Raw genomic sequence first — 12,632 nt, forward strand, 5'->3', positions numbered from 1 at the left:
ATAATGTCTCCTGTTTCTTTTAAAATTGGATGTAGTATTTGCAATTAGGACTGGAAAACAGTGCCTAGAAGAATAAGTAGAAATCCTCTGGGGAAAGTTTAAACAAATGCTGTGTTAAGAAGACAGCAAAACTCTAATGTAGAAAAACTGATAATGGTAGAGGTGAGATACTAGAAAATTTTTCTACCATGGAAACTGTTTGCATCACTTTCTGTTCATCACTCAGGGAACAGAAAGAAAATGAATATAGATCATGAGGGAAACTAACTCAGATCCTCTTTTTTTTTTTTTTTAAGTAAACTGCATCCTTTATTTATCCATCAATAAAATTATATAGTGAATTCATTCAAATCAAAACCAAACTTCTTTTAAAGTTTTGGAAGTAAGTCAAAAATAAAATCACCATGTTATTTTTAAAAAGGCAAATCCAAATTAAGTTTAAAAAAAAGGTAATCAGTGAACATGCTGACCCTCTCTCATCATCTCCAGTGGAATAGTGAAAACACCTACCCACCACCCAGCCAGAATTCTGATTTGTAGCCAACTGAAAAGAAACTAGACACTTGCATCTATTTTGGGATTTCACAAGAGACACACCATTTTACTTTATAGCGTATTTGTCATTGTCTGTGTCAACTGGATGTCACCAACGTCCCATCCTACCTTTATTCCCTACCATTCTCCAGTTTGTACCAAACAACACTACTAGTTGTGGTATTAAAGGATTTTGCTTTTTTCTCATTCTGCATGGGATTTTGGACTCAAGAACAAATCTCTGCAAGTGGCAGGACTTTCTCTTTATGCATTAAGATTTTATACTGGTTTATTTTGCTGAAACTGTAGGTACTCATGTACCTTCCATTTAAAAAAAAACTAATATTATTCAAATAATATGATTTTAATGTCTTTAAATATGCAGCATTCATCTACTATATGTAATCATGGAAGTAAAATGTTGTTCTATTTTTATATAAAATATTTAATCCACATTCTCTTGCATTTCTTTTTATAAACTAAAGAAAAGAAAATTGGAACGAGCACTGATGTCTTGCTATATATAGACTTGTGAAAAACTACTATTTTCTCTTTGCAAAAATTTACATATTTAATATTACTTTTGCAAGAATTTAAAAATTTCATTCAGAGTAAATCTTTGTGATTTCTAATAACAAACACGATCTTTCTCATGAAGATGGGGAAATTGTGACTCTCATTCCAGGCAGAAATTGCTGTTTTTAACAGAGAAATATCCCCTTATTTGTTGTGACACTTCTTATTCAACCTCTGAACCTGACAGGAATCCATAAAAACAGAGACTAGTAAGACATGTTTAAGAATCAATAAATTAAATGCTGCTTTCTAGGTTTCAATATATCAAATAATGAGTTTCATCATATATTGTGTCAAGAGAGTTATTTTATTTCATCATTCCTGCAGAAATAGATCTAGAAAAATGTAGAATTTAAACAAGACAGTAGAATTAAGAATTTTTTTTTTTAGTAAGAACACTTTATAATATATTTGTAATAATGGTGCAGACATTTAACCTGTTAATGAACTTTTATTGGCCCCAAATTTTCCCCAGTTACTCCTTTAGAATTCTATTTTAAAATATAAATTTGAATATAAACTGTAACTGAATAGAATGACTATTTGACTAATATAGAAGTGAAAATTTATAAGGAAAGATTGTTTTTTAGGGCACCTAGGTGAAGGGTGTGGAGTGGTTACATACATCTGAAGAGGTATGAACTTATACCTCAGAATCCTGTGCTATGTTGTAAACCAGTGCTGCCTCAATAAAAATATAATGAAATAAAATATATATATATATATAAGCATTTAGAACAGGTTAATCATAAGTATGTAAGATTAACATGCTATATTTAACTAATTTTTCCAAATATTAAGTTAAATGGGCAGCCTATGCAATTAATATTGGTTTGACTGACTTTTTGTGTCTCTAATGTCTGTTGTTCTTTTATGAAGAGGAAACTCCAAGTACCATTACTATGGGATTCGTGTCAAGCCAGATTCCCCTCTTAATCGTCTACAAGAAGACATGCAGTATATGGCTATGAGACAACAACCCATGCAACAGAAACAAAGGTAGACTGGAGTTATCATTGACATGGCAAAGTTATATGTTTCTTCAGATGGTCTGTCTCCTTTTTCTGAGCAAACAGAACAAATATATAAGTATACCAAAATGTCACTATTATTGGCATGCTTTCACTACAGACAGACTTATTCTTTTTCCCGGTCTTTAAAAATTACTTGTCAATCAACCTGCTGATTCTTTTTTCAGATTAAAACACTAAGAACAAAGCATAAGGGGCATACCCAAGCAAATACCAACAGTAGAAACCTATTTCAGTATTCATGAGTTTCTTACTTGCTATTCTGCATACACTTTAAGCCATTCTTTTTGATGCACTATAAATTCTTACTGAATGTTTGGGACATCCGACATTTTTTAAAACACAATTTTCATAGACAGAATTATAGATATTAGAGCTCTAAGCGATCTCAAGGATTCATGAATGAACGGATGGTTGGATGGATGGATGGTTGAATGGTGGATGGATGGATGAATAGACTCATAGATCTTTAAATTGAAAAATATCTCAGTCTTGTCTGGCCCCAGAGCCTTATGACAATCAAAACATTAACAGCTCTGTTTTATCAATGAGTCCCAGAAAAGTTAAATGATTGGCACAAGCCCATGGTGCTACATAATCCAGGGCCTACTAGTCCTATGTTACATATGTCACAGTTTAGAGTGAATAAAATGAAAAATCCCTCTCTTCATTAATGTGACTCAACTGCTATAGTAGTTATAATTTTTCTTTCCATTTGCCCATACAGATTAGGTGGGTGAAAGGAGGTGTATATATAGGTAGTCAGATCATTTGGATTTAGCCTTATTCATTGATCTGACTTGATTAGTCGCCTTGGCCACATCTTCCACATCCACACTAGCTTGGTCAGAAGCATTAGCTCTATGTCACTGCTGAATCGCTTCTTAGCTTATTGGCTAAAATAAAGCATCTTAAGTCATTGTTGTAAAAAAAATGTATAACACAGTAGTTCTTTACTTAGTCCACAAACACTGATTGAGTCTTTGCTACGTGCTAGTTGTTGCATGCAAAGATAAATGCAATTCCTATCTTTGAGGAGTTAAAAAATCAAAAGGGGGTCACATAGGAATTAATTTTTTTAATTAAAACAATTTAAGAAATGCTAAAATAAAACTTTGATCAAGGAACTTTTAGAATAATACAGGGAAATTTTCAACAAACTCTGGTAGCTGGAGAATTGAGAAGATTTGTAGAGACTGTGCTATTTAATTAAGAATTTAGAGGGTCAGAAAGGGAGAGGGGCATTCAGACAGAGAGAATAATGTAATCCAAAGCACCTTGGTATAATGTCCATATTGTCTTTGGTAAATTGCTCAAGAGTTGGTGAGGTTGTTATTTCAGGAGGTGAACTGAGAAGAGGGTTAGGGAGTTAAGTGGGAGATAAGATTTAAAAAGTAATTTAGATAATAGATTAAAGGGTTGGGTTGTATATGAAGAACAAAATAGATTTGTTCCTTGTGTACAAAATAACTTTGAAGCTGTGTAAGACTCTGAAGCAAAACAATGAAACTAAATTTTTTGAAGTGTCTTTGATTTTAGATAGAACATATATAATCGAAAGAGATAAGATGTAAAGATGCATGTTATGTGACTTTAACACAGTCATAATTTTTAGTACAAGTATTCTATACTGCAAAGTCAGTTCAAAATTAGTTATTATATAAAGATAATATTTTTAATTCACAGATAATTTTATTTTTAAGTTGCTGATCCCTATTTTTTGATGTATAGTCAATGAAGTATATTAAGAAAAATAGAAAAGTCATAGAACACTACCTTATATAGTCATAGTGTTTGTGTGAATATAATAAAGTTTCTTGTTTATGATTATATTGCCCACCTGTTAGTGGCAAAACTTCACAACTTTCAATTTCTGATTAATCTCTGCAATCATGCATAGCTGCACTCCACAGTAGCAATGATGGTGAGATCAAGGGAAAGAAAGTTTTATTGACAAGTAACATATGCTCAAAATTAAATATAGCAAAACTTTGATAAATTGCACCTGAGACAATTGAAGCCTACTTCTTGTGATTTAGTTGCAAATAATCCTAGCAAGTTTTCAGATTGTATGCCTTTAAAGGACATTATTTATCAAAAGCAAGACCTAGGACTTTCAAGGGTCTCCTTATGAAACAGATTCCAGAGCTATAAAGATTAATGAGCCGTGAACCCCCCTGCAATCTCAGTACAATAGTAAGTGCGTTTAGAATTAGCTGTTATGTGTGTGTATTTAAGAAGTAATATAAAATTCTTAGCAATATTAATAAACTGCTGACTTTAGTTTCTTATAGTGTTTGCTTTCTTATAAAATAAGAATATTAGAACCAAAGAAATATCTTAAAGTTTTGCATCATTAGCAGTTGTTCTTGGAATGTTGTCTTACTCACTGATTGCAGTGTTAGTGTCATTAACTTCACAGACCCATCAGTGGGATTAGCAGGACAGAAGGAGGTTTCTGTTGTCTCTTTGAAGGATTCTATCAATTGACAACACTGATATGCCTAGCTGAAGCCAGTTAACCCTTTGTCTAAGAGAATTTCTCTCCGGTTTTTTTTTTTTTTTTTTTGTGGGACCCTCACCGGTGGCCAGGGATCGAACTGGCGCTACAGAGGCTGCTGGCAACCTCACAACCCAGTGCTCAACCGCTGCGCCACCAGGGGAGGCCCTGTTTTTTTTTTTTTTTTTCTTTTTAAGCAATGAAAAAAAGAACTTGTTCTATCATTTTTTTCATGATTTATAAAATAAGATAATTCCAGACTCAAATGATTCTACAGAATATATTAAATCCACATAAAAGAGTCTGCCATTCACTTTTAAAATACAATTGATATGTGAAAGGTTTAAAATATTTTATAGTAGGTACCAGAATATTCATATTGTTTGACTGTATCAAGATTTATTGTTTGCATCTATGTGTGCACATCTTCCATAATGTAAGTATACATGTTTTTCCACATGTTCTTATAATAAGAAAGTTCAGGTATATGCAGTGATTATTTCACCAAACAAAAGTGAAGTTTTGGAACTTAATTTGTAAATTTTTCTGGAAAGTTTAGAAATATAATAGTTGTTGGCAGTAGTAATGATTATGATTATTGTTTGTATAGCTTTTAATTTTTGGAGCTCTTTTACATATGGTATCCCAATTGAGGATTTGATAGGGTAGTAGAGGAAATTTCCATTTAATCTACAAACCAGATTCCCAAGAACACCACCATTTGAAAGCTAGCCATAAGTCAGGCAATAAATGGAAACAGCTTCTGATTGAAAAACAAGTGTCACTGAGGCCCAAGTTGGCTCATTGAAAAGACAAAGCCATCTTCAATCCATTTACCTGAAATAAAGGGGCAGATTAGAGCCACTTGATTCACAGGGATCATGAAATACAACCACTAAGCTGAGGAAGAATGAGTAAACAGGGTTCTTCTATTTCCTTTTGGTTTATCCAACACAGCATTCTGGGCACATTCATTGTTAGGGGCAAATAGACCTAGGTACTTCAGTGGAACATTTAAGTATTACTCTATTGTTTAGAATCTAACACAGTGTAATAACTTTTTTGCTTATTGATGATAATATGTATAATAGAAAAGAGTTAAAGTACTAAGAAAGTAGGAGAATGTTGTAATAGTTGTCTTTTAAATACCTTCTGTTGAAAAAATAATTTTTGCATTAAAAGTAATCTTCAATTTTTAAGTAAATTCACTCAAGGACTAATTTGCTTACCCTAATTTAGATAATAAAAAAAAAAATAGGTCATTATTGAGCGAATAGGCAATTCAGTAATTTTCAGCTGTACAAACTAAGTAAAAGTCTTTGCTGTCATTTATTTCACTATTTAAAAGAAATAGAGTACTGGCACATATATTTTAATTAATCTCCTAAATCCTGACAGTAGAAGGGGTGGAATAGAACCAAGCACCTTTGACAGTGCACTCGGCTGTGTTTGATCCCATTGGTCATTCTCAAAATACTAAACTGCTTTTATCATTTCCTCTACAAATGCTTAACAATTAACAATTAAACACAGACTATGATTATATTCTTCACATTTAAAAGAGATATCACCAAATCATAGCATATTAGAGCTGTAAAAAAGAGATCAACTTTTCTCTTTATAAAAATAGTCCGTGAAGGGTAGATATTTACCCATGATCATGTAACAACAAGGAATAGAACCTAGTTCCCTTGTCTTTATTATAAGAATTTCAATCTCAAGAAAGTAAAATGACCACAATAGAAATATACCTATGTAAATTTTTTATAAGAAATAAAGGGGGGCCTCCGTTGGTGGCGCAGCAGTTGAGCGCTGGGCTGTGAAGCTGCCCGCAGCCTCTGCAGCGCTGGTTCAATCCCCGGCCACCAGTGAGGGTCCCAAATGGTGCGCAGACCTCTCCTGCCGCCCGCTGCTCCCCTCAGCAGTGTATTTTGCCAGTCTGCCTGTTCTGCTCCCCACTCTGGCTCTGGTGAATTCTCTCACCCTCCTGTGCTTCTGACTGTACCCAGTGCTTGTATAAATAAATAAATAAATAAATAAATCTTTAAATAAAAAAAGAAAGAAAGGGAAAAATTCCACTTTTGTGACTGTGTCCCAAAAAAGTGAGGAAATATGCCATTGCCTGCCTTTTTGAATCATCTCTTAACAGGAACTGGATTCTATGAAAGAATATAGCCCTAATGGAAGACAAATAGAGGCCAATTGCAAAGATGATACAACCAGGCAATTTTGCTTTCATTGTAGACAGTTGTGAAAGTTTACATGTTCCTAAGGAGTGAGAGAAGATAAGAACCTTTGTCATTAGAAGACCTTAATGTAGATTTCATAGACTAGTGGAAAAACCATAAATTAAAATTGGGAAATATGAATTTGAGACACTTTGACACTTACGCAGAACATGTGATGAACTGCCCTGAATCCCATTTTCTTCATTTGCAAATAGGCTACCTCAAAAATTGTTTTAAAGTTCAAGTGGGGAAAGATATATAATAGTTATTTTTATAACTGGAAAATATTGACATATTAGGTAATTATTATCCTTATTACATGACATGCACTAGAGAAAAATAGAGAATAAGCATATCAGGGAGGAGAATAAAACCTGGCAATTGGGCAGGTTAGCTTCTGTTTATTTATATTGTCTAGGCCTGTGGTTTTCAACTTTGATTATTATCAGTGGTTTACCTTTCCTTCCCTAGAATTTTAATTTCCTAGATTATTTTTTAGTTAACCATCTATGGTAAATTGTTCTGAGGCAATGAGGGTAGGAGTCCTTGGTAGAAGATGGGCTGTGCCTTTGGCTTTTGAAGACAAATAAGGAAAGTTGACATTGAGGAATTTACTGTTTATGCCACTGCTGTCATCCCATACTGTTTATGCCACTGCTGCAGTATAAAGATATTTTCCATTGAATATAGGAGAATCACAAATAATCACAATTAAATGATTCTTAGCTATGGTAATTCACATAAATTTGATAATAGTAACAGTCACCACTTATCTTTCTGATAAACATTTATTGAACACTTAAAATGTTCTTAAATAAGAACTTTATATGCAAAACTGACTTGGCAAGGGCCTCCCCTAGTGGCGCAGCGGTTGAACGCTGGGCTGTGAAGCTGCCCGCAGCCTCTGCAGTGCTGGTTCGATTCCCGGCCACGGGCGAGGGTCCCACATGACGCACAGACTTCTCCTGCCACACTTGCTGCTCCCCTCAGCAGTGTATTTCGTCAGTCTGCCTGTTCTGTTCCCCACTCCAGCTCTGGTGAATTCTCTCACCCTCCCGCGCTTCTCACTGTACCCAGTGTTTGTATAAATAAATAAATCTTTAAAAAAAAAAAACTGACTTTGGCAATTACATTATCTACTGGAAAGGAAACAGAGACCCATTTAATTTTGCTACATGCAAGAAGCTCACTAATTCATCTTTTCCTACATAAAACCTCAGATACCCTTTTTTGTTTTTATTGTTTTTATTGTTGTCCTGGCACTGGGTAAGTCAGGTTGACAAATTCCAAATAAAGAGATTCTAAAGAGTATTCCTCTAGAATCCCTTTAATAAAAAGGGGTGGCTATAGATTAAAGAAGTGCCATGTATATATTTCACAAGAATATACTAGCTGTATATAGTTAACCCATAATTACTTATGCTAACAGAACTCAGTGAACAAATTCATGAGACAAGGAAACTGTCTGCCTCTTTCAACATTGCATCCTTAGCAGCTAGGAGACCACTGAGCACATTGTCGATGTTCCATAAATATTACTTAAATGAGTGATACACAGTTTTTATTTTAACCAACAGCTTCAACCTCCTCCTGGCCCTACCTCGCCACAATTTCCTACTAAAACTGCCATAATTAATATAGCTACCTCATTTGAATTTAATTTTTTCTTCCTCTCCTTGCCCAATTGTAGATGTAAAGCTGATAAAGAAACAAATACTCCAAAAGCCACCAATAAGAATTGAAGAGTGGGAATAACTATCATTAACCAGCAGGGTTAATATTAGAAGTCATTTAGATATAGTCACACCCAGTGTGACATGGAGTCATTTACTGTTGTGAAAGAATGAAATGCACATTCACTGTTTTTTCTCATCTATTCAAGTTTATATCATTTGATTCATTTCAGACTTCAAGTAATCTATAGACTTTCTATAATTTTCCACAGAGAATCTCAAGAGTCTAGCCTCTTGCCCCAGTTATGAACTCAATATATAGATTTGTTCGTGCAAATGAAATGATTATGTACTTTCTGGGTTTGTAGACATAATGACTTCGTTTGCATATACAGTTCATACTTTGCATGTGCATTTTTCACCTGCTTCAATGGGACGTTTCCAAACGTTTAGTCTGTTGAAAATCCTTCTACCTGGCACTATTAGCTGAATGTGATGGTAACTATATAGTGTTCTTTGCCTCTTATTGAACTTCAGTATCTGTACATGTGTGATTTTTGTCAGAATTAGATATTATTTTACAGTAAAGTTACAGCTGTTCAAATCTAACTAACAGCTATGACTAACCCCATGGGGGAAGATTCCTAATAATTTTCCAAATTTTCCATGTCAGTGACAGGTTTCATACATACACTCAGCTATTAAAGCATTAGAGTTTCTTTGATTTCTTAATCATTAACAACTTTAGCTCTGATTGCCCATGGAGTTGCAAGCTGTTAAAATTATCATTTGCCTCTTACTAATTTTTAAACCAAGACTGTTTCTTCATTTTATGTAGCACACGTCTTTCTCAGAACACACACAACTCAGGAGCACTAAGAATCTACCATAAGAAAGCCTAATCTTAAAAATAATGAGTTTATAAAATAAATGGAGGTAAGGGGAAGAGAATCATCTTTAAATAACTATAAAGAGCTCAGTTATTTAAAGGATTCAAGCATGTTTTTCAATAGAAAATATCCCTGGTCTTTACAATTTAGTATTTAAATGGTGATTTAAATACAAAATCATCAAGTTTTAAATGCAGGAGGTAAAGAGGCAGGAAACCTGAAAGCTATGTTTCAATGATAAAAGGTCAGTTGAAATTTAACCTGTTAAGATAATGCTGGGTGAGTATGTACATCAATAGGATATAAAAAATCCATCCTAAAAAAAAAAATCTATTGGTATACAGCCTTTCAAAACCATGGCTCTACCATGCTTTTTACCCACATTAAATGTTCAACAAATAATTTAAGTTGACTTGGTGTTTGTTAAAATCAATTGGTGGTATGATTAAATGAAATATGTTACCTGTGCATTCATTCATCTAGCATCCTATTTAGAGACATTATTTACATTTTATTATTGTTTATTAGAAAAAAAGTTTGAAAACTTCTTGCTTATTTTATAAAAAATGGCTTACCTAATGTTTTGGATGTACTTCAACATTAGACTGAAGGAATTTATATCAGGCCAAGATGCTCCTGTGAAATGGTGTTGTGCAGGCTACCTTGGAAACATCTCACAAGCTTATTAAAATAATCAGTTCTTAAGCCCCATTCTCAGCAATTAGATTGGGTAGATTAAGCGTGAACCTCCCCTTTGAATTTTTTGTAAAGATAACCAAATGCTGATATGCAGTTAGGTTACTGATACATAGTTAGGTTTCAAAACATCTGTAACTGTTTCTTCCAAAAAGATACTTGTTTAACCTATTTTTATGTAACTATCTTTGACTTTCTGTTAAACTCCCTCTTTCTCTGGGAAGACCCAGTCACCTGAGATAATGCTAGGGTAGGATGTTAACATACATATGGAAAACAAACATCTAGCTTTCTTCAGTCTAGTATTTCTAATTTTTGGTCTGGGGATTACTCTAAGTAACAACCCGTTGTCAGGCAATACATTTTAGATATGCTACTACATGATTTATTAATTAAAGCAGAAAAAGCGAAAGTTAGCATTACCTGGAGACTCTCACAGATTACAAGCTCACATATACTACTCTTATGAATGAGCCATGTATGTCCTTCTTAACAGAAAAGAAGGATACACATAGTCCATACTCTTATGGTTAGAATAAAAACACTCATTTCCTGGTTCTAACTATCTTTTCTTTTTTTCCCTTCATCTCTTCTATATAAGATTTATTCTTAAGTTTTGACCTGTGTGATTCTCCAGATTTTACCAACTTACTTCCTTTTTTCTCCTACAAGCTAATTTTAATGCATTTTCCATCTTCTATATAATATAGTGTACCTCTAATCAGTGCTTCCCACTCAATATCATTATTATTAATCATAATCATGCATTCATTATAATTCATTGTGATTTGGCATGCTTATTAAAAATAAAATATCTCCCTTAGGAACTTCTACTGTTTACATCTTTCTAAGGAAGCAGATAATTTTGCTTGCAGGCTTGCTAAGGACTGTGTGCAGGTAGATGATGACATCTGTCTAAAAAACATACAGTCTAAGAGGAATATATTCTTTGCTTTCATAGTTCAGTTCCACTCATCCTTGATATTTTGCTTACTAAGAATCTATAGTATACTGGATACTGTGCAGAACAAAGGAAACTTGATAAAGCAGAGCCTGACAAAGTCTCATAATTACTCTCTAATCCTATAATAAAATTTAATATAATTGAGGTCTTTAGGAAATTTTTCATTTTCTCTTCTCTTGGATAAATAATTCACATTCCTTTAACTGCTTTTGTTTATTAACTCCATGAATTCCTAACTCATTAACTTAAATAAGGAAACATCTTTAAAGAATTTTTTTCTATTATTAATATAAAATTTCATAGCTGAAAAAGTAAGCTAAAATTAAAGGAAGCCTGGATTGATCAATAAAGACCCAAAACATCTAGATATATTCCTTAGAAATAAAGTCATTCGGGTCTTTAAGAACAGAATAATTAGCAAGTGTTCTCCACACAAGTACTTAAAGTATTTGCCTCACAGAAGTTTGTTATTTTTTCTAAGATGATTCTTTAAGGAAGGGAAAAAAAGCAGAAAAACATTTCATTTTTCATAAAGGACACTTATAGCATGTCACAATACAAAACCCTCTGTCATCTCTTGATTTGACCTCAATTGAAATGTTCTTTCACATGGTTTTTCCACTAAGTGCAAGGGTAGGTTTGAGATTTTTTATATAATTAGAAAATAGCAACCAACATTTTGGTGATACAGGGTCATCACTAAAATGATAACAAGAATGAAGTGTGTTAATATCCTTTTTTTCACCCTGTTCATCTTCTGATGTTATTTTTGCCTTTCATATTCCCTATGAGATACTGTCACATAAGAAATAAATGTAAATGTCATTATGAGTGACTTTGCAATTTTCCTTGCAAGTTTCTTTTATCTGTTATAATTAATAGCATTCAACACTGAACATTTCCTAAGGCAACACAGAGATTAGTTTGTATGATGCTTCACCAGGTCCATTCATTTCATATCCTTTGTCATAGCACAGGCATTTTTGAGTGTTTCCCATTCAAATATTGGAGGCATTATTATTATTCACAGTAATGTCATAATAATGATACAGTTGACTTACACTGTTAATGTAAGAGTCATGTTTCTGGATGGTGAGAATATGTTAGATGGTTTTGTTTATGAATATAATTAGAAATGGAGATGCAGAAAATAGAAGGACAAACATCAAAAAGTAAATGATGGTAACATTAGTAAATAGCTTATCACAGATTATAGTTTTATCTTATGTTCCTTTGTTTTTCCAAATTTATAAAGTGGAGAAAAATAAATTAAATCTTAGAAAAAGAGAAAAGTATAGGTGATTATCTCTTATTTTGTATTTGCTTATCCTAGGAGATTAGCCCACCAGTCTTTTCCATGCTGCTGACACACATTTTCTCTGTGCTAGCATTATGGAAGTTACTCATGTTTATATGAGTACAACTAAAAAATACATCACTGCAGCTGATTTTAATTCTTTTTTTTTCTAATTTGGTAAAATAGTATTGTAGGCAGACTCTTGAAAGTACTTTGCTGCAAGCTGATGCTTATGTTGTGTAT

At 33.2% G+C, this 12,632-nt stretch overlaps 1 protein-coding gene across 2 annotated transcripts in view; it reads left to right on the forward strand.

Annotated features, from left to right (window-relative positions):
• The window catches only part of RFX3 (regulatory factor X3), a gene marked incomplete at its 3' end in the record, with an annotated part of 168,629 nt that overhangs the window by 93,807 nt on the left and 62,190 nt on the right, over positions 1-12,632 (forward strand). For both annotated transcript variants that reach the window (XM_084236135.1, XM_084236136.1), the window contains exon 6: positions 1,990-2,109. In XM_084236135.1, the coding sequence (XP_084092261.1) occupies positions 1,990-2,109 (120 nt within the window). The remainder of the gene's footprint in view (positions 1-1,989; positions 2,110-12,632) is intronic.

Source organism: Talpa europaea, assembly GCF_964194135.1.
Source record: "Talpa europaea genome assembly, chromosome: 7".
NCBI classification, from domain to species: domain Eukaryota; kingdom Metazoa; phylum Chordata; class Mammalia; order Eulipotyphla; family Talpidae; genus Talpa; species Talpa europaea.